General features: G+C 42.7%; 1 protein-coding gene across 9 annotated transcripts in view; it reads right to left on the bottom strand.

Moving 5' to 3' along the window:
- The window catches only part of sox6 (SRY-box transcription factor 6), a 124986-nt gene that overhangs the window by 48968 nt on the left and 52282 nt on the right, over positions 1-23736 (bottom strand). For 5 of the 9 annotated variants that reach the window (XM_053865500.1, XM_053865499.1, XM_053865506.1 and 2 more), the window contains 3 exons: positions 14170-14259; positions 3606-3778; positions 893-964 (listed from right to left, as the gene is read on the bottom strand). In XM_053865500.1, coding sequence (XP_053721475.1) covers positions 893-964; positions 3606-3778; positions 14170-14259 — 335 coding nt within the window. The remainder of the gene's footprint in view (positions 1-892; positions 965-3605; positions 3779-14169; positions 14260-23736) is intronic. The other 4 variants (XM_053865501.1, XM_053865507.1, XM_053865503.1 and 1 more) reach the window with 1 other exon arrangement.

Genomic DNA, 23736 nt, shown 5'->3' with positions numbered 1-23736 from the left:
GTCTGAACTAGACCTCATCTCAATCCCTCAGCAGAGAATAAACATCAGTATCCCAGCAGTCTAAGGCATTTGGTGTCAAACATAGCGGCTCATCAGTGACCGTCTCTCTCAGCCCAGTGGTTCTCTTTTATTTGGTACAGAATGTGTCCACATTGCCAAGGCCTCCTAAATTGAAAGATCATTTACACATGCGATAAGAAAAGGACGTACACTCCCTGTTCTCCCTTGAATCAAACAAGGAGGCTCGCATCCTTGACCACATGGAGGGACCTGGCCTTGGGAATCCGGTGCAAACTGACTTTCATTCGCACCATCCTACCAGGGTGGTCCTCCTTGTCTCCGTATCAACAGCGCTAGCTCAAGCAGCACAGACATACTATAAACAATTGTGTATAAATAACAAACTCAGCTGGTTTTAGAAGTCACTTGTCACTTCTGGGCGTCTATTATCTTTTCCTTTTATCCCTATTAGGATGTGCAAATGAATCCCCTCCATACTGAGTCATTACCCACAAGGAATTAACATTTGATACTGGTGATGACTGCTCACATGACAGATGATTTACAGACGTGAAAACGTGTCTGGAGAGAGTAATGTGTGTGTAATGCCTGGCTTCTTCTAATAGAAGTCCATATAAAAGATATAGAGGACTTCCACATTGAATATCACGTTTATTTCTCACATTTCCCAACATTTGTTCATATCAGTTACGATGAGGACTTTTCTGCCACGCGGCGTAATGATTTATAGATGTGAAAATGTGTCAGGAGAGAGGGGCGAACACAGAACTCGTGTGCTTTTGTTTTCGCTCCTGGGTGTTAGTTGTCGTCGTGCCGACTTATCAGCCGCCGGCCTGTTGTGGCACAGTCAAGGTAGAGACATTTCACTCACCTGGATCTGCTGCTGAAGGAGGTTGATTTTGTGTTGCTGCTGTAGAAGCTGCTGCTGTTGCCTTGCAATCTGCTTGGACGCGGAGAAGAGTACAATTAATTATACTGTAATTCGTGTTAAGCTGTTGATGCCAGTATTGTTCTGCGGAATAACTACAGAATGAAGTGAAAAATCTCGTTCAGTATCACTGTACGGTTCAGAAATATTAGGTATTTATAAGGCTGACAATGTAGCCTTAACCGTATTCCGTAGCTAACGGAACACGTCTGCATACAGCTTTTTTCGGGGGCGTTCACATTCTGGATTTTCGCTCGAAATCCAAAGCAAAAAAATCTTGGAAATTTTTGTTCGAACCCCGATTTGTTGAGAAATATTAGGTATTTCTAAGGCTGACAATGTAGCCTTATCCGTATTCCGTAGCTAACGGGACACGTCTGCATACAGAGGCTGCGTTGTGCACAATAACAAAGTGCGTTGTGGGTCAGCCGATCGGTCCGCGCACGTTATGTTTTTTCCGGCTATTTTCGGGGGCGTTCACGTTCTGGATTTTCATTCGAAATCCGAAGCAAAAAAATCTCGAAATTTTTGTTCGAATCCCGATTTGTTGAGAAATATTAGGTATTTATAAGGCTGACAAGAGTGAAGACAGTTGTAATTCCTTGAACCAACATGAAATGAACTGTGCAGCAGCAGCAGCACACTGTCACATTAGCGGAAATGGGGAATTAAAGATTTACAGGAGCCGACCAGGATGAGTGTGAGGACGATAACCCATGCAGACGGCGCGGGAGTGACAGATGTCCCCGCTCTCTCTGAGTGACAGTCGGCCCCAGCCACTATCCTCCCCCACCCCCCATCAATTCGCTGAGCATGACAACCCAGTTTTAAGTGTCATTTAATTTTCATTTTTAAATATAATTACAAAGTGTTCACTGTAAGGTATCGGCCGTCTGCAAATGTGTCAGGATGAATTTGTGCTGGGTTCCTCATGAGTGTCAACAGTTAATTACTGTGTTGTATCTTGACGGCTTGATGACATTCAGGGCTCTCAGCGGGCTTTTTCCCCCCGCCGCCACTACTGCCGCCGCCGCCGCCGCTCTCCCCTCCCCTCGCCATTCATTAATATTGCTCCATTTCTAAATAAGATCAAATAATAAAAAACATGTGATGTCGCTCTCCGTTCAGGCTCCAATACCCACGAGGCCTGTGAGGCAGGCCGTCGCTGGAGAATGAACGGCATTGATCGGAAAAAAGGTATCAATAGCGTTAATGTATTATTAGTGTACTTTCCGCAAATGCATTACTCGGAGGTGGATGGCGTGTCTCTTCATTTAGCGCGGGCAGCTGGGCCAGTGTGCTGAGGAAACTCTGAGTGAACTCCTCGCTGATAATTGACTCATAGCCATTAAGATGGCTGCTGATAATAAAAGTGTCGCCCGTGTGGATAGTTTGTGTCCTTATTTCTTCTCAGACATTAACACACTTCATGGCCCCTGCTAATTTGCTGATTTGTACAATATGGCTCATTGGCCTGATTTGTGCTGCAAATCTAATGCCTGGCTTCTTCTAATAGGAGTCCATATAAAAGATATAGAGGACTTCCGCATTGAATATCACGTTTATTTCTCACATTTCCCAACATTTGTTCATATCAGTTACGATGAGGACTTTCCTGCCACGCGGCGTAAATGTGTTCACCGGAGCACGACACAAAGATTTCCGACCTTCGGTGCATCATTCAAAAGTTCGTACGGAAGAACGGGTTTAGAGACGCGTTTCCAGCCTGGTTTCTTAATGTGCCGTGGTTTAAGCTGTAAATATTTTTTTATTGAGGCGAGTGTATATGTCTAATAATCAGGACGTCACAAAATATTGAACATTCATCAGGATATATTATTGCAATGAGGGTATTAAGTGGAATAGATATGAGTTAACTTACAAAAACAGAGCAGCGTAAATATATGCTGCATATTGTACCTGGGAGAGGCCCCCAGTAAAAAAGACATTTTTCAGAGAACTACAAATTATTATTCATGACTACTTCAGCTGAAACTAAAAAGTGTTTTTTTTAGGATTTCAATTTGGGGTTCCTTTGTCACTCTTTTAATTTGTCTTTTTTGTGCCATAAAATATTTTATTACATTTTATTTTATATAATTTTATTATTATATTTAACTTGTTTTATTTTAATTAAATTCCCTTCACATCATATTTACATGCTTGTCCATAATTCTTTTACAATTAATTCTCATTCTTTACATAAAATGAATGAAATAATTAAAAAAAATATTATTATCATGATTATTTATTTCAGTTTTTAATGTATTTTTCTCATCGTACTAACCAACATTTTTCTCCATCCCTTCTTAAGTTTAGCTTAACAGCCTCTCACCACAGAGGCACTGATGTACATGAAGAAATTCCATTGACACCCCCAGGCTATTGACATATATGCATGCGTATTTAAATCTACACGTCATATAACTTTGAGACACCTTGGGAGATCCCACAATTCTTCATAATCCAATAAAAGTAATTCACTATTTATGGTACTTTTTTGGTACGTTATGCGTTTGGCTTTTACATTCTACAACTCCGTGTGTTGAGCTTCACTTTTCACTCTGTGTGACTGTTAAGATCCCACGATAATATAAGAGCATGAAAGTCACTACGTTGCCAGTCTGTATCGGCGTGACACGTTTTAGACAGTTACCTGCTCCTGCTGCTGTCGGGCCAGCTCCATTTGCTGCCTCTGTTTCTCCATCTGTGAGGCAGCGAGTTTCTTCTGCTCATCGTGAGCAGCCAGGAGCTGCTCTCGCAGGCTGATGAGCTGGCTGATCATGGTGGAGAGCTGGTGTTCCTTCTCTGCCAGGCTTTCTGGAGTACCTGGTGACGGAGGGAAGGAGGCGTCAATAGAAGGTTTGGAGTCGAGCTGAGTCGGGGTCGCACCTGAAAGGTGCATAATGTTTCTCACTGGCCATGACCGTATCGCCGAGGTGTCGGCTTTTGTCAAAAACTCTTTGAAGACGTTTGGTGTTGGCTATATATAGAGGTGAGATTGCAGCATTCTCTTATGAACATATTGTGCTATTGTGCGACTCACAATGGTAAACCTAAGGAAACCACAGGGACGACAACCAAGAACATTGACGTTAGTGTTTAGCGCTAAATGTCACACAGCATTAAAGTGTTCTTTTTAGTACACCTGGTGTTTGCAGCTTTTGGAAGAAGAAAAGAAGTGAATTGTTATCGGTTACTGGAACAAACACTGGGGAAGAATTCCAACTGGGAGCCAGCTTTATATAAAAACTGATGACTATATTCGATGGCTGCCACAGTACATAATACAGTGGTTACTTGGTTCTCCATCACAATCCGTTTGTTTTACACCTCAATATGAAGTAAGACAGTCAGTAAATGTAGCTAACGGGACACGTCTGCATACAGAGGCTGCGTTATACACAATAACAGAGCGTGTCGTGGGTCAGCTGATCGGTCTGCGCACGTTATGTTTTTTCTGGCATTTTTCGGGGGCGTTCGAGTTCTGGATTTTCGTTCGAAAAAAATCTCAAAATTTTTGTCGAACTCCGATTTGTTCGAATTCCGGGACATTCGGAAACCGAGGTACCACTGTATAATGTTAGTACTGTAATTGGAGTTTGGCCAATTCTACGATTACTGTTACATATTAAGTTATTCAAATTATACTGTAATAAGCAGTGAGAAGACATGCATTCACTTTTTTTAAATGATTTTTCATGTACAACAAATTTGGAAGTAGGTCTTGAAAAACGTACAATTCAAAATCGTCCTTCTATCTTTCCCAATCCTTAGAGATAGGTTATCTATGACAATTGAATTTTTATTCATTTTTTGGGGGGGGGGGGTCTCTCTACTCATTCTCTCTTCTGATGATCTGAAGTTGGGTCGCACGGGCTAAGAAGCCGAAATCTTAGAAACCTCCTCTGCCGCTTCATTTTTGAGTACTCTCCACTCATCTGTCAGAAAATCTCCTGTTCCCTTTCTTCACTCGAGAGCATGATGCTTTCACGCCTCATCCCACATTCAAGCAAGGTCTCTCTGCCGCCTGCGTAAATAGGATAATTTGTCTATAAAATTATTATAAGTACACCTCTGCATAACATTGTATCCTTGTTAACAATGAAGAAAAGGAAAAAGAAAGTAATATAGATCAACATATAATAAAGAATATCTTTATAAAGAATGTTTTTGTCTGTAACAGAAAAGACTTAAAGTGCACCTCATCTGCCTGAAATAAAAAAAAAATTAAAATGATGACATAGATGCGCACATACACTTTATTCTAGAACGGCAAAAAGTATGTTGCCCAAGGTCACATGTGCCTCCACCCCGAGTGGGGGCCTGCCCAACTATTTGAGAAGGACTGCCCTAAGCGAGCTGTGTATTCCAGTCCTCCCTTGTTTCATGCCTGTGTAACATGTACAACCAGAGCTCTGTGAATAACATCTTTTGACCTGCAAACACGAGGAAATGCCAGCTCATGTAGCATGACACGTTGGCTTCCAGTTCTCCAGTCACACACTGTCCACGCTAGTCGCCGAGGGTCTGGGCGAACCAGCGTATCGTTTCAATGTGGCTGGGGTCTCATTTGCTCTTAGTTTTGAAAGATGGCCGCTGCCCACTGTCACATGTGTTTATGCTACTTTGTGGCGCTGCTCTGGCTCCCTCTCCACCTAATCAATGCTAAGTGATCCAACCATTGACTAACACAGCCAACGTAATTGCCGGCGAGAGGCGAGACAGTAACTCACTAACCGCCCACTGCACTCGTGTGACAAGCTGATCGGGGAGGGAAAGAGATGAAAACCAAGGAGACACGCAGAAGTAGAAAACGAAAGACTGCCGGCTGGCCCGGGGCCAACGGGAGCCCCATTCTTTCCCGGGTGTCTTCCTCTCCTCTTTGTCCACATCTGTCTTGAGTTTTTTTGTAGAGCGCTCCCAGGGGCCCTCTCCACTCAAACTATTTTAATTTGACTAAACACCTGATTTATTTTATCTCCTCGTTGAGGAAAGCCGTTTGTCTTAATAGGCACTGTCAACCTCCAGATCTCATTCGGGGCAATTTACTGGCGAGCATATCTGAACCTTGGTTAGCCTTACTCTTCCTCCCCTGAATGGAGCGATGGAAGAGAGCTGCAATTCTCCATTTATCCCCCGAACGGGGGGGGGGAAAAAAAGCACCTAAAAGCGGCTATTCATTGGCCCAGCGAGCCGTTTCTGAGGCCTGAATTGACTTCTTATTCAGCTTGTTGTGAATGACTTATCTGTAATATTGATACAATCACCACCAATTTTGTTAACCTTTGACAGCCGCCATGCTTTTTACAGGTCAACAGGAGCGTGCATCACCGTCGTCACCGTGACAACAAATCATTGTTGTCAATGCCGTAGTAGAGAATAGAGAGAGGATGAAGCGGTGGCTTATTTAACAGCTGATGTAGAAGGCACAATAAAGCTTGCGATGAGATTGCAGAAATTTTAAAATCACAAAAGCAGGTGATGATAACAACTGACCTGTCTGGCTTCTAAAATCCTTTGTTTCGGAGACTTCATTTCAAGGCAACTGTTGTGGTTCACAGGCAAACATGTCTGTACGCCGTAACTCAACATCAGGGACTTACAGTACAACAGAGGGAAACCGTGCACATATGTTTTTGTTAGTTGTTGAGTGTAAAAATGTCCGTCTGCTTTAAATTATGGATCAGCTTTAAAATGCAGATAAAAGTTTTATTGGGTGGTGCAGAAGAGAGAAGTCGTGGTCTCAGCCTGACCAGCCCGCTGACAAAGGAGGCCGTTTCCTGCATATTGCATGGCTTTTAACAGCGGTGGGGCTGGGGTCTGCCTGTTAACACTTCTGCTCACATCACGCTGCCGAGGGCAGACAGACAGCCCGGAGATGCCTTCAGTTTCGACCTAACATGTTTTGACATCCTTCGCTTGAGGATGGAGCCACGGCGGAACAATACCAGTTAAGAGACAGTTCTGTCTAAGTGAGCAGCCCAGATGCGCTCATTTCTCAGGTCAACTTCAGAGATGGTCCCACTGACGGAGACTCCGCTCCGCGCCTTTGCAGCCTTCACCTTTTGAGATTCTTGCCTTCTTTTAAACGTCACAAAGTAGGGCAGAACACATCAACGGGTGACTAAATAAATGATAAGAGAAAAACAAGCAGAGCCATGGTTGCTGGGGAGGGATGGGGGTATTTCAGCCTTGGGGTCTTTGGATAAAAGGCACTTTGTAGGGGTGCGATTTGTTTTGTCCAATACCCACATCTCCCTCTCTCTTGGCTCCCTCCTCTCCGCTCTAATCAAGCAGTCTCTAATTTGGGTTCCAAGTCCAGTACCGGGAAAAAGAAGGAGGCTTGTTACTTTGAAGAGTCCCGGGTGAATAACACAGATAAAAGATTCAGCCACAAAAAAAAGAAGAAAAGTGCGGGAGGGTGAGGGCAGAAAGGGGGAAAATCACAAGGCGCCCTATTCTCTTCCTTCCTTTGCTTAGGACAGCTGAGCGAGAGCGACCCGATGTGAATTGGGTTTTTAGCGGAGGAGACTGGAATCTTATTGTCCATCTATCAGTGGGCCTTCGTGGATTCACCCGTATGGTGCCAGTCCGTCCCTGGTGAGCAAAAACTTGTCCCCTCAGCTGAAGCTTCTGACACCCTGAGTGGCCTGAAACCACTGGGACTGACATGAGCAGACGTGTGAATGGGCTTTTCCATTCAGTCCCAGCCAGGCATACACACCTGTAGTCTCCGAAAAGCCTGACAACACCCCCCTCCCCCATGCAACACAGGTGTCGCCCGCTAACACAGGTATTCCACACATGTGGCATCGCTACAAAGCCACATTTGTTTGCAGTAATGTGGTGTTAATGTGCTTCCACGTCTAACAACCAGGACAATATGAGTAACAGCTGCTCTACCTGGCTGTCTGCCTCTGCCATGATATAAAAGCTGTTAATCTCTGCAATAAAACACCATTAACAAGCATGAGCCATGACTCACACGCACATGTCATCCACCGGCAGCCATCGCTCTCTTTCCGTCCGACATGGACTTCAGTGGCTCGTGAAACGTGCACTTGGAACTTCAAGTTCAAGTCATTGAAACCTCAGAAATCTGTCATCTCTTAATGCAGTTTCTATGTTTTCAAGCCGCCGCTAACAACAAACTTGCTGACCGAAAGTTTTTTCAACCTCAGAGGCCATTTTGTGTGTATGTGTGTGTGTGTGTGTTTTAGCCCATTTTCTTTGAAGCTCAAATTTGCGATCTCATAGATGGACCTTTTCTGAACTTGCCAAGTCACAGTCTGACCTAGTTGACCCATCGTCCTCAGAAGTCAGCGATGAAACTAACCCCATAAATAGACGCACTGAAAACAATCTTGCTTTTGTGGGTCGTTGTTTGCAGAACTACAACATCTGCCAAACATCCCGACGTCTTGCTGTGAATGTCACCAGTCGAAGCATTGAATCCCTCTCTCTGCCTCCCTGATGATGATTCTGTTTCCTTTCAAATAAAAACCGCTCTCAAGGTCTGGCTTGCCGCTAAATTCTAACAACGGCGATCAAGGTACCAGCTAAATGTCTACAAGTCCTTGTAGAGGAATTAAGACTTGGACGTTTTCTTTCTCCTTTCACTCAGCTTTTATTCAATCTTTCATTCGAGAAGGTTCGACTTGCTCTATGATGGAAATTTGGTTATTATTGAAAATGAATTGCAAAATGAAATCATTTCATCCGCAAATTAAAATGTTTTAATTGGAAAAATACAACAACAACAACCAAAAAAAACTGGTGAAATGGGGGGCAGAAAAGTGAAAAACTGTTTAATGGAATTCCTGCTGCATATTAATTCACACACACACAATCCTTCTCATAGTTCCAGTGCCACCAGCTAAATTCCTCAATTCATTAGCGGAGCAAAACACACAGCCCAACACTCCGGTACATTCATCTGGCAAATGTTGCCCGAGGAATAATGATTTACTGTGGCTCATATTTCACCTGAGCGCACAGGGCAAACAGTCGACTCAAGTGTTGTACACCAAATTGCTAACTGAGGCATTTCTGAGCAGATCAACTGGAAAGATACAGGTTTCTCTCAATAATATGATGAAAGAGAACGTCGCTCTTGAAGGCGGGGAGACGCTTTTGTTCAGGTTTTATCGCGCTGGAAATGATTTTTCTTTCTTTTTTGAGACTCGTAACTGAGGATGAGAGCAAAAACTGTTCTGGAACTTGAAGGGTTTGTTTCTAACAATGTGAGTGAGCATCATGCTGCAAATATTTGTGTTTGAAATCTAAAGAGGCTTAAAAACAAATGGAGGGACTGGTGAGCAGACTTTGGTTTTGGAGGCTGCACAGGTAGAGTCGCCCCCAGATTGGTCTCAGCTGCCAGCGTGCCCTGCCCTGTGTTCTCCTCCTAAACAGCTTCCACTTATCTGGCTGCCACAGGAGCGTCTGTGTGCGCCCGACCACTGTCATGTGGACACCATTCTAAAATTGATTGTGACTGTGCAGTGGCCCCAATTTTCTCGCTTCAGATTTCAAGCTGCCATTTCAACAGCAATGTACAATGTTAAGCTTTTTTTTTCCCCCCTTAGTACCTTTTTTTATTCATTTTCTGCAAATTCCAAGAGAATCAATGCGGCTTGTGTTCCTATTTGCTAACAGATTTTTCTGCATGAGTTAAAGCATATTGCGCTCTGTTATTTTCTCACAGAAAGGAGGTTGCGAGGTCTTAGCGTGGAAACTCAAACGGCTCCTTTGAGTCAAGTACGACACACAGAGGAGCACTGTTTGCCTTGATAGAAGGTTGGGTTTCCATATATATTTTAGATTTATTTGATGAATGATGAAACTTATTTCAATTCCTATTGAATTCAGCCTCTAAAATCCCACTTTTTTGTCACCAGATTTGGTTAAACTGGATTATCATGCAGATAGATGTGTTCACGTCTTAAACAGACAGTTTAGACAGAAGCGTTGAGTCTCCTGAATACACACGCACATCGTGCGATTACACACAACTCAGTCCAATCTGTGTGTCAATCTAAGCACCCTTAAATCAACAGTTTGTGTACTTGGAAGGCAGAAAAACTCTCAGTGATGTAACCAGTTATTTGTAACCAGGCTCAGTTTGTCAGGCTTCAAATGTCATAGTATAGTTGTTTTGTTTGAATTGATAAACTCTCCAATGGTTCCTTCTCCTGCACCTTCTTCGACCTGCCTCAGTATTATCTGCTACTATTCTGCGGTTTGAAACGCTTCCAGCCCACCTCCTTTCATTCTTTGTGGTTTTGTTTTGGAGATTTCATCTCACTCCCCACCGTTCCTGCAGATTGACAGCTAGGCTCAGGTATGAAAACAAACAGTTTGCCCAGGAATTGACTAGTGAAAAGAAATCCCTCTCTTAATGCTCCCTCTGCAACTCTACCACTGCCTGCCCCTGTTGATACTAATACCTGACGGCGCGGAAGAAAAGGCAGTTGGAGATTTGAAATCATTAAACCTTTGTGACGCTGCTGTGTTTAGGCAGGCCACCTGGATTACTGGGCTTTCTCTCACATCCAGCCAAGGGCTTCATTTCAGAATGAACACACATGAGGCTGAGCGCGTCTGACAATGCTCTGTAATCATGGAGTTTCACAGCCATCTTTCTGCGTCTTGAAGAGCAAATTGCTGATGTATTTGATACTATTGTCCTGCTGTGTTTGTTTATTGCATGCATGTGTTACCTTCCAAAGTATTCGTGGCATGTTCCAACACAACTGTAAGGAAAGGAATGTCGTTTTTGTTGCTCGAGTAAAAAATGGGCAGCACAGTGGGACCGAGGGGCCGCAGACAGTCCTCTGCCTGGAGTCACCTGGTCCTCTGGAGGGGATCAAACTAGGCACCTGGAATTATCTCTTTGATTTTTTTTTTCTTGTTTTTTTTTAAATATTAAAATAGGCGTTTTGTGGAATTAAAATGCAGATAACATTTTTATTTGTCTGTATATACATTTCTATCCCTAATGTAAGACTTGGTTTCTACCTCGTTCATTGTTCAGGGTTAAAATGAAATGAAATAAATTTTTGTCAACAGGAATTCTTCCTTTAATCAATTCCTCCATGTATAATAATATAATATCGACACTTCAGCTTACACCTTTGCCTCCAGAATCTGTAAACAAACTAAAGGTGGGGTCTGTGATCTCGGATTTGAGACTCTGCTGCGACGCCACAAATCTAGAGCTGTGAACTGAGTAATCTCTCGTAAGAACAGCAGATCTTCCGTGAGACTGAGAGTGCGGAGAGGAGGGACAAAGGGCAGTTGGGTTTTGATAGATGTCTCAGGCATTAAATTCATGAATCCAAATACCAGGCCTTAATAGGCATTTAAATGTCTTTAAATCATAAATTTAAAAGTCTTAAAAATGTGCACACATAAGTAAGTTGTTATATTAGTTTCAAATTGCACAATATTTGGTCACATTTATTTGCGTATAAATAATTCACAGATTGACGGTCGTGGCAATGTTGCATGATCACTATAGTAGAACAAACAAAACTGTGAAGTGGTTGGCGCTGGGACTCTTACAGCAGATGCAAGTTGTGGTTCATGTACGCGGCAACTTCTGATCAAGACGTTTACTTGGGCCACATGGGGAGGTGACAATTCAATGAGAATTGCCTCACCAAGCAGCCAAACCTATGGCATGTAGAACGTCATAAAAGTCTTGAATTTAACTGACCTTAAGCTATATGAACCCTGCTATCATTCTATAGGTTGGTTAAAACAAATGGACAATGGTGTTCGAACAGGTCACTACATTCCACGGGTGACCACATTTTTGATTCATGATATGCTTTTTTTACTCGATCGTAATGAATATAGATAAAATGCTCCATGACAGCATCTCATACCACACTTTTAAACGTGTATTTTATATCTCTTTATTCCTTATTTGGGGATTTTTTTTCTGCTTTACAACGGTTTCCTCTTCCCACCACAAGGCCATAAATGTTTGTATTTTCCCTCGGCTCTTCTCTCTTTTTACCAATAATATAATTTGAATTGGATTTTAATTGAACTGTTTGATGGCCCTCAGGATGTACTGTATTAAACTCAGCCCTTGGTTAGAGGTTAAGTTCCGTTGTTTCTCCCGTCTTCATGTATGCTAATGCTATCAAGGTTCCCATGAATGTCGCTAGCTGTGATGTAGCTGTCTGGGCCACAAGGCCACACTGTTTCTTTCTGCTGCCGCCTCTGTGCTTCAGGCTCTATTTACTCCGTAATTCACTTTCAGCCTGTTGTGCTGGTTTTTACTCAACGATTAGAAAATGATTAGAAAACCCTGCTTTGTCGCTCTACTTTAGATCCTAATCGCGAGGTGTTTTCTGCTCACTACTTTTGTTTGTGTGTTAATTAGTCGGACCTTGTGCGTCTTCAACCCTGGGATTTTTTTAATTGCCTGTATTTACATCTGGCAGACATCAAACGCAGAGAGAGATTTGTAAGGAGGTGTGTGTGTGGAGGGGGGGGGGGGCACGAGGCTCCCCTTTGAAATGTCTACAGTCAAATGAAATGGCAATCTAATTAAAAAATCTGCGGCTGCCACTGTGATGGCAGCCACGTTTCTATTGGCGTACGGAGCGTCTCAATAACTCACTGGCAGACAGAGGGCAACACTGTTTATTATCTCACTGCCTACCTGTTTACAGACAACATGTAACCTTTGGTTTACACTCATCAAGCCCTGAAAACGCCCGGCTTGTAATTTCGCCGAACGGCTTCTGCCAGGCTAAATCATGTTCAACATTTTTACTTTGATCTACAGTGTCATGCCGCCGAGGTGCCATGAATCAAGCGATAATTTATCCCGCAGTTCATTAAGGTTATTGCCCATGAATATAATGTAACGTTGCGCAACGCTCCCCTCCCTGTGAGACAGAACGTCATTCTGAGCCAGACAGGTTTTGTTTTCAGCTGATGTGTGTTGGCAGCTGATTTTGTCAAATCTAAAAATAAATAAATAAATAAATAAATAAAAAAAAACAGCTGCCTTTGATTGAAATCTGAAACAGAATATGACAAATGTCGGAAAAAAATATATCAGGGACTAAATATGCTCTCACAGTTGTTGTAAAAGTACCAGTGGCCCTGAGCACTGATAAGAATTTTTATTGATTTACATACTCCGACAGGTAACCACCACTTAGCCTTGTTCAATTTCATTTTTTTTTTTTCGCATTCATTTTATAAGAGTTTGAACACTTGAAGTCTCTGCCGTATTCTCGTTGTAGCCGGCAGTTGAGGCACATGTAATAGCCAGCTGTTAAATCGCTTCTCACACGGTATGTTTCAGGAAATGCCCCACTTTTAACATATAAAATATGCACGAGTTGGAGCACATGTGTCAAGTACAAGGCATGGGGGCCTAATGCGGTCCACCGTGTGATCGTATGTGGACCAGGGGACCCTGGATTGTCGAAAAAAAAAATGGATTGTGGAAAAAAAACAAAACAAATTCAAAGTGTTATTTTTGCCTACGCTGTTATGATGGTACTATCGAAGGCATTTCCAACAACATGTCAAAGTGCATTTCCAATGTCATTTAGAACACGCTAGCGCAACATGTCTTTGGATTGTTTTTACATTGTTCAGCTTGAGATTTAAAAAGTTATATAATTGAGGCTGCGCAGGGCGGGTGACAGCTGAGTGTTATCAGCCAGCTGGTATTGTGCTTCCCTGAACTGTATAAACACTCCTGCTCTCAGTAACAGTCAGTACTAAGCAGCAGCCCTGCCCACCCCAGGCTCACCTTCACCCTGTCGTAAACAGACATTTTGGGGGAGGACTGATTTGCGCTTCTCCTGATACACGGCGATGGGCGTTCACTGTGCGAGACAAGGCATTCCACTCAAACACTGTATGCTTGGAAGAGAACCACGCATCCGTGCACAACTCTTCTTTCTGCCGTTGCTCAGATTGAATTGTCGTGTCGGTGGTGACTCACGGACGTCTGCGAGGACCACAGATATACATTACTGACATGCTAAAGTATTTTGGCTTGAAATTTGAAGACAGCTCTTTGGACTGAGTTTGGCATTCCAAGAAGAGATAAGGAGAGGGAGAAATGAATGAAGAGGGCAGCCAAGGGGCTTTGTTTTAATTCAGTGTACAAGGCTGCGTCTGATAATATGCAGTGCATAGATTAAGCCTGCCTGATAGGAATGAAGGAAGCTGCCTACCTTTCACTTCTGCCAGAAGTTCGTTGGTGTTGAGCCTCTCCATCTTTTCTTTCCAGTCTTTTGAAAGCAGCTTCTCCATACAGGAGGATTCTGCGGAAGAGAGGCACAATTGAACATTTTCCAGCGCGACCTCCTTCTTTATTGGAATATCGCTTTTCTTTGAATGATCATGTCGCGATATGAATCAATTTCAGGCTTCACTTTAAACTGAGGGGAAAGTCAGTGTATCCGAGGGAAGATAGGCGTTTTATTTAATAGCATTACAGCGCGAACATTAAAAAAGGCTCCGAGGCTGTGAATCTGACAAGTGAGGGATGAGGTGGAGGTGGAGTGAGACGGGAGCCAGACATTGTGGGGATAACATAAGGGCAGAGACACACATTAATTGGGAGGCAAGGACTGAGACTGGCTAGGTCCAAGCATTCACATGGCTGCCAATGATGAAAACAATTAACATTTGTCCGGCAGACAATGAATCAGAGGAGGAATGGCTGCAATCTGCCATGCTGTCGCTGGGGTAGCTGATAAAGAACACACTGGGCCGACTGACCCGGGCCTCCGACATCGCTGCAACGCTTAGGGGTCAACTTGTTCCCATTAAGCACCGGCGGCAGACTATCCCACCTTGAGAAACATTGACATGGGCACTTCTCTTGTGAGTTTACTTGAATAAACAATAAAGTATTTGATTCCCACTGTAGAATTATGGCAAAAATAAAAATATATTGTGAGAGAACGGACCTGGTACGTGTGTTAAATCAGAGGAAAAATGTGAAAAATGAACCAAGCAGCGTAACACTCAGTTATAACTCAATATTTTTCAATTATTATTATTTATTTATGAATGGCAAATACCCCTCATAAAAGAAGATATCGAGGATCGTTCGGGATTTAAATATTACAAAACAAGCTTTTTTTTTTCTTCGCCTCAATAATCTCTGCAGAAACATCTAGCTGGAACATAACAAACCGCAGATCACGGACATTGTGACCTCTCTCTCAGTTCTATTATTCTCCCCAACGATGTTTGCAGAATGCATTTGCACAGTTTTGAATATATACAAGGGTTGCTTCCTCTCAACCGTCCTTCACATGGTTGGACCTCTTCAACAAGCCCAACACTCACACAGAAAAACACACCGGCTTGAGAGCGACTGGGAGGAACTGGAGGTTGCATGCTGTTGTGGTCTTGTTTAAGAAAGATCAAGCAGAGTGTCCATTTTGTTTGATTGTCCACTTCCTCCAGTGTGATGGAGGTCGACAGGACGTCTTCTGCTCTCGGTCATTATAACATTACTTTTGCTTTATTGACTTTCCAATTTCCAGCACACAGTCGGCACCCTTGACCCCAAAAAAGGAGGAGGGTGGGGGGGAGTAAGAAGCCAATGTGTTGTTTGTGTGTGTTAACTTCCTGTGTGAATCGAAGATCAGCGGTCTTGAAAACAGAGGTTAAAGCTCAGGGGTGTTGGGGAGCAAACTCACACTCCCCATGTCTCCAGTCAAGGTGAGATCCACTACTCTCAAACTCTACAGGAAGACGGCTCAAGAGGAACAAAAATATTTTTACGCAAACTCAGCGAGCCGTGTGAGCACACGCGGCCGCGCACACTCGCTTCTGAACAAACACAGATGTAGCACTTGATCATTAAGGAATGCGCCAACTGTTGTAGATAATGTGGTGCCAGCTTCCATTCTCCTCCAGTCCTCCTCTTTCCTTCCACCTCCCTCCCAGGAGAGCTGCCACTCCCTTGCTTCTGCATCCCCCCTGCTCACTCGGACTCTACCTGCCAAGTTTTCATGGAGGACAGGCTACAGCTGGAGTACGGCACTCTCCTCTGCTCGAGTGAAAATGGTGAATCATGACCAGGATTAGCCCAGTAAAGTAATGCTCACACTGTTTTCACTTTTCAAGCTGAGCAGACAAAAGCCACTGAGGCTGGGCCGCGCAGAGCAGAGACATGTTTAAGAGGAGAAAAAAAAAATGGTTAATGAGTCTGATGTCTGGTTTCTTTCAAGCTGCATACTTCAAGAGGAATTTGAAAACGCGACAAGACGACATCAATCTTTATGTTAACTGAAAACATTATTGTTATCTTGTGAGGAAACAATAATATTCATGACATATTTTAGACATCCTGCCCTTTTTTTATTGATGGACGTGTGAAGTTTTTTGACTCAAGTTTGTTCTCCTCTTTAAGTAGGACATTACATACTGGGGGAATTGGCTAAAACAAGAGATGAGTCCAGTGAGTTTATTTTGATTTTCCAATGGGGGCTCTTAAATCTCTTGTCCCCCCCACCACTTCCATTTCTTTTCCTCCCCCTCTCGAGATAACATGCTCTGTGGCTGGGGAGCCGACCATTCAGCGGGGATGAGAATGGAATGAAAACAATAGCCCTTATCAGGCTCTTATTTACATTTTCCCAGCGTTGCTGCACTAGACAGCTTGGCTTGTCACCAGGCCCAGATCGCCCCACTGGACCCGGACCAACTTCCTCCAGCCCCAATGATTCCACTGGTCCCCCTGGACCCTCCGCCTGGCACGGACTTCGTCCACTGTGCAGCTAGCGCTGATAGCAATACACAAAACAAAACTACTGGAGTGTGTGTCCAAGACGTGTTGCCATTCAGAAGGGAATGGTTGTTGGGTTGGCTAATCCTGTCGGCTTGTTATTGTCCTCTCTCTTGGGCTGTTGCTGAGATTCTGGAACAATTTCCTCAATGCTTTCCCAAGACGTAGGGGACTTTACAGAGCTGTATGCTGGAATTATTTAAACAAATGATTGTGTCCAGTCACTATTAATACATTCTCACTGAGCAACAGAAGCAAGAGTTCAGGGCTGAAACCAACCACCGTTGCTCTTTGATGCAGAAACCTTGACTGATCCACCCTCAAGAAAGAGATAGGCGGATGGATTGAGAACATACAATGTGAAACAAATGATAAATATTTATTGACTTGGAGGCTGAGTTGATATCTGTATATAACAGTGTGAACAATTAAATGGTTGAATGTAACTCAATTTTTTAAGTTACATTAATAATATAAAGCAGAGAAAATAGGCAAAAGACGAGCTTAAATGTGTGTTATTTGCTTAAATATTTTTTTTATACACTTTCATATTTAAAGAGTGTCAATGTAAATGATTAATATTGGAACTGGTGAATATCTTGTAACTTAACTGTAGAAAAAACACAAGTAATGTATGATAGTCAGGCACAACAATAGTTTGCATTGCTTTAACAGTGTTTTTAATGTTCATAAACTTTTACAATTTATTTTGTAGTTTTGCTCTGGCCTTATGAGGGCCAAATGAATACAGGAAAAGGTCTGCGTGCGCCCCCCTGGCCGCACTTTGCCCACCTCTGGTGTATAAGCAAGGCACTGATCCACAGTGTGAGTTTGCTTTTGTACCCCTTCAGTATCTATGTTTATGCACCAAATTCTACAGGCAGTGTCCATCTTAGCCAAGCAATTGTTCTTGCAACATCTTAAAGAAAAAAATGCTGAAAAAAGCCGCAGATTAAAATTTTCATCGACAATGTAAAGCACTTCTTTGAAGTACAACCTGCATTCCATGTGTTTTTTAATGTAATGAGGAATGCAAAAGCACTTTCTCATCTGGCATCTAGAGTAAATCAAACTGATCTTCACCGTGAATAAAGCGCCTATTTTCCGATGAATTCCTCGAGTAATTGATGATGTAAGTTGAATTGAGGATGTAACCAAACAAGCCGTGTTTCCAACCACGGCTATGGCCTCAAAGCACAAAACCGTTTGTTTCAACACGCAGCGCAGGGTGTTTTATTACACGCTGTTGTCAGCAGTAAAACTGTTTGGACTGTCTGCCACCGCATTCTGAGCTTCTCTCTCTCATTCCGATCCTCCAGGGAGAAAGCTGATACTTGTGTTTGAGCGCTTGTTGTGTTAAATACCATTAAGCAGAGGAGGGAAGTCTAAACCGGACCACAATGTTTGATGTCAAGATAGAGCAAAGAGCAAAGAGCAAAGGCTCTTTCAGACGAATTAATAGTTGGGTTTTCACCGCACCATAAACAAGACCGTCTTTCCGTTTATCCTCAAAGACATTTCTTTCACACCAAAGTTCGGGATTCCTTCAGCGAAAGAGACACCGGACGATCTTGGCAAACATCCACCAACGTCCTCCGGCTCTGGCCTTGTATTTCAATTGTCTCAGCCTCAAGGGGAAACATTTAATGAGCAAATCAATGATCAACTGACACTGACCATATAAATAATTTCCTCCTCAGAATTCACGCGACGGCTACGTTCCAGCCAAACGGCGGAATCAATGCAATGAGCTATGAGCCAAAGTATCGGGGTGAGATGACTTGGTAGACAAGCGTAGGCATGAAATATCGCTTTAGCACATTTACAATTGCTGGTCATCCTGTATAGTCAGTTAAATCCAAACCAAGCGCCTTAAATCAGCATTTGGAAGATCTATGAAGTGTCTTTTATCTTAATCTGTGAAAAAGAAATGGCTTATAATAAAGTGGTTTTATCACAATAGCTCGTAAAACGCAGCTACTCAAAACGTAAAACGAAGTGTTGAGTGAGCTTTGGATGAACTTCTGAAGAGCTACTGTGCCCACACTTGCAGCGTGTTCATAAATTCAATTCATAGAAGATGAACATGCATCATTCCTCCTCGAAGAAATATGTATATTTAATTTAGTGCCCATAGCTTCATTTCTATTTTGGGTAAGCTATTTTTAGCCATATTTTTTCCTTGCAGCATATGCGTAACCAAGAATTCAAGATTCGTCTTGGAGAGACCCACAGAAAAAAAAGCCATCATGGCAACGCTTCAGTCCTAAGTGTGATACAAAGTCTGCATAGTGTTTTCCAGTGTTGGAGAGCGTTCAACTAAAACTATCAAGAGCCTTCTGTTTCCATTATCACCCTATTATATAATGGGAAATTGTGTACTGTTTTTCAATTATAGTTAATATTATTTGAAAATCCAAGTCTGAAACATAAAAAATGAAAAAAAACATCATCTGAACATTAACATTCTTTGACAAACATGTATATGAATGTGTTCTCAACTATTAATGAAACATTACCTTGAATTAAATGAGTAAAACCACATTGGAGATTCAGTATTATTTGGTATGGAGCCAAGCATTTAACATTTTATTCCGCTTCAGCCACAACTTTTAAATTCGGTGCTTCCCTAGTTTACGGTGAAACCTTGGTCCTCTTTATGTATCATTTGCTCCATATTCTTTCCGTATGTTCCTTCATGCATGTACAGGTTCACTAGTGTTTTCCATTCTGCCAGTGGAAGCCAAAATAACACATAAACACAAAGCAAAAAAGGAATCATTGTCACTTTGCATCGCACCAGACATCAGCCAAGAAGCACAAGCACACCAACTTTCACCTCTTTTGTTGAGACTATACTCATGTTAGACTGAAATTTTCATTTGCATGTCCGATATTTTACATTAATAGTCTTGGAAAGTAACTTAAAATGCAGTTTTAAAAACAAGAAACTGGAACCAGTAGATCAGAGGGACAGCACATGTGCTCAGGTGTTTAGGAGACAAAGTCAGAGAGGCTAGATGGAGATGGTTTGGACATGTACAGAGGAGAGAGAGCCAGTACATTGGTAGATGAAGATGTTGAGGTTGGAACTGCCAGGCAGAAGGTGGAGAGGAAGGTCAAAGAGGAGGTTGATGGAGGTGGTGAAGGAGGACATGAGGTTTGTAGGTTTGAGAGAAGAGGAAGCAGAGGACAGGGTGAGATGGAGGAATATGATCCGCTGTGGCCACCCCTGAAGGGAGGAGTCGATAGAGAAAGAAGAAGAAGAAAAAGAAGAAACTAAACCCAAACTTTGACAAGCCAGTATTTTCCGGAGCATTTAAAAACCTGTTCAAATCGTCATCCTGTTAAAAAGTATATTTTACCAATTAAGGCGTGCATCATAATTCACCCTGAAAACTCCCCCAGACTCTAGAGAGCTGATGCCTCATCTCCCATCCACCGCTCAGGGAAACAAATCAAAAGTCAAGATTGATGAGGAAGGAAAAAAAAAAAAAAAAGGAAAACGACGGTGACACACTCCAAGAAGTCTTTGAATATCCTAATCACAAACACACTAAAAACAAGAGCCCATCACCGCAGCAAATAAAACAGAATAATTACAAGAGGCAGGCTTGGAAGTGAACTGCCGAGAGAAAACATGTTTTTGTCATTCAGCCGGTCGTCCCTCAGACAACAGCTGTTAGATGCCGCAAATACTCCTGAAGTCTCCATAATCATGGTGTTATTGAAGTGAGGACAAAAAGGGCACTAATTGCACGGGAGCAATCGCAGTACGCAATAGGTTACACACCCGGGCGACGCTGCACAATGCAAACGCTAAAGAGGGAGCTGGAGGCAAAGTACACACTGTTGTCGCCCGTTTTTCAGGCAATTACCTTTCCGCGTTTTCGAAATTTTTAATAACCTTCGCCGCTCACAGAGAACTTTTAAGGCGCTTTTTAATATGTAATTACGCGCGCCGACGTGTATAAATAAAGAGGTCCGACTTCTTGAGTGTATTGTGCAGCACCTGCGCGAGTGCTTTCGGTAACTGACACCTCATCATTATTCCACTCGGTGAACATCTCGGTAAACAGTTCCTATAAATATGTTTGACTGAAACAAGACCAAACTTTCATTCCAGCGTGTAAATACTGTGCTTTATTTTTCATTTTTAACCCAAAGATCAGATTTTTTTTAAGAGTGTTTAATACTGCGACTGTCACAACTACTATACTCTGAAAGATCCTTCGCCAACGTTACGACGTCCGTAAACCGGCGTCAGGGAACTTCCTCCCCGTCCCGCCTCACGCTGCATCGGCCGCCGTGTTAATCCCGCCGCCGTGACCCGGCCATTTTGCCGAAGCGTATACGTACGCCGCACCCTGACCTCTTTAAATAGGACACATGTCTATCAAGCATATATGAATTAAGCATCCCCATGAGGCGTCACCTCCTGAGCTGAGCAGCATGTGACCTCTCCCAATCCATTTTACTGCGGCACTCTGTGGCAATCAGGCTTGAATTATTAAAGTGAGCAGTGAGCAATGATCAATTCATTGCGGCCCTCACTCGTAGACTGCCCGGCCGTACTTCAGCTGAAATGACATTGAGAACACTTGAGTACGCTTCCAGACAATGCACATAAATGTGAATTATGCCAGACCCGATATGTCAATAATCATAACTGTACAGGCTGAGGCCATGTTCGGGCTAAGCCTGAAAGAAACGCTGCTCACTTACTGAGGGCGACAAGCAGTCTCACCTTCTTACACAGCGTTGGTTTGACTATTGTTGAGTTCTACTACGGAACATTTGAAAGACGTGTCTGTCATCAGGTCGGTCCGTTTCGAAAATAGTCCAGGTTCAAAAAAGCTCCTGATACATTCTGTCATCCCTATACAGCCACGACGCTAGTTCCACTTCAACTCAAACACAGATTTCCCTTTTTATTACGTTTTAGATTTAGAATTTTTTAGAAACCCTGTTACACTCTTCACTACATCCCTCTTCAGTTAACCACGGTTGCTGGAGCCTATCCCAGCAGTCACTGGGCGGAGGCAGGAATACACTCCGTAGGGGAGGGGTTTCAATTAACCTAGTGAGCATGTCTGTGGGAGGAAACCAGAGTACCTAGAGAAAACCCATTCAGGCACAAGGTGAACATGCAAACTCCACCCAGAGCTGGATCTAAACCCTGAACCTTCTTGCTGAGAGGCAAATTATTTTTATTTTTTTCCCCCAATGTGGCAGTTATGCAGGTTTTTAAACGGTTCTTAGCTGCTCAATATGAAGGTATTATTTTAACGCAGAGCTTTTCTCTATAGATGCTTCTGCATGACGTCAGTCTGAGGCTGCAAATTCGGACAAACCAAGGGTGAATCCCAAAGTGCTTATCGTGCTGGCAACCCCTATGTGAACAGGAGTGCCATTCTTTGCAGATGATTATTTCAACATACCTCTCACATATGTCTAAAGTGTAACCCTAATGCACGTCTCCAAATGTTTTTAAAAACACAAGGGAACTGACGCACATACAGTATACTGCATATATTTCAGGACTCCAATCTTAAAAAAATAGCTATAAGATTACACATAAGTGAGGCGCAACAAAACGATGAGACAAAAAAAAGTGGAAACTTTATGCAGAGGAGAGGCCCAGATAAACCGACCAGTGCTGCAAGCCCCCAAAACTGCAATCTCCCCTTAAGCCGAAGAGCGGCAGCTGGCAGAACAGCTGGTGAATAGGATTAATGTCAGAAGAATGAAATAAAACTCAACATATGTCCGAGCCTGAGGTGTTGGGACTGTGCGTGATTGTGCCCCCGATGGATGCCATGTGTGCAGCTGGAAGGAGCTGCTGTGCTGCTCTGCTCTGGAAACCACAAGGTCACTTTTAAGAAGCAGCACCATTAAATGCTTGGATGGCAAACATTTACTTTCAAATTTGGTGCTCACTTTCTTCAGTTTGTGCAGAGACGGGGTGAAGAGTCCAAAACCATGATGGAGAAAACACAACATTTTTTTCATCTTTAAAAGATTGTCATAACCAATGCTTGCAACTCTGTGTGTCTTCAGCGTGTTCCTGAGTGTGTGTGTGTGATTTTAAAGAACGAGGCTTCATTTCATTTGTATTCCCCACTTGGGTGTTAAAGGTCCACACATGACTATTTGTTATGATGATTCCTCTCCAAAATGAAATCACAGGGTACCTAACATCCCAGAGCCTACAATTTCACTGTCATTCAAAAACCTAATATTCATTTCGGCAAAACATTCTCATTTATCCATCAGTGCTAAAGCAATGAAAGTGCAAGGGGAAGCACTGGGATCATGGAGCCTCTGTGCGGTTTTATAAATGAGTGTGTGGAACTCTGTGAGGACAATGAGAGACTGATAGGATGCACATGGGTGTGTGACAATTTGCTATCTATCTATCTATCTATCTATCTATCTATCTATCTATCTATCTATCTATCTATCTATCTATCTATCTATCTGTCTATCTGTCTGTCTGTCTGTCTGTCTGTCTGTATCTATCTATCTATCTATCTATCTATCTATCTATCTATCTATCTGTCTGTCTGTCTGTCTGTCTGTCTGTCTGTCTGTCTCTATCTATCTATCTATCTATCTATCTATCTATCTATCTATCAGTCTGTCTGTCTGTCTGTCTGTCTGTCTGTCTGTCTGTCTGACTGTCTGTCTGTCTGTCTGTCTGTCTGTCTCTATCTATCTATCTATCTATCTGTCTGTCTGTCTGCCTGCCTGTCTCTATCTATCTATCTATCTATCTATCTATCTATCTATCTATCTATCTGTCTGTCTGTCTGTCTGTCTGTCTGTCTGTCTGTCTGTCTGTCTCTATCTATCTATCTATCTATCTATCTATCTATCTGTCTGTCTGTCTGTCTGTCTGTCTCTGTCTATCTATCTATCTATTTATCTGTCTGTCTGTCTGTCTGTCTATCAATCTATCTATCTATTTATCTATCTATCTATCCATCCATCT

The sequence above is a fragment of the Synchiropus splendidus genome, chromosome 5, assembly GCF_027744825.2.
Source record: "Synchiropus splendidus isolate RoL2022-P1 chromosome 5, RoL_Sspl_1.0, whole genome shotgun sequence".
Lineage (NCBI taxonomy): Eukaryota > Metazoa > Chordata > Actinopteri > Syngnathiformes > Callionymidae > Synchiropus > Synchiropus splendidus.
This window is presented reverse-complemented; position numbering and strand designations above follow the sequence as displayed.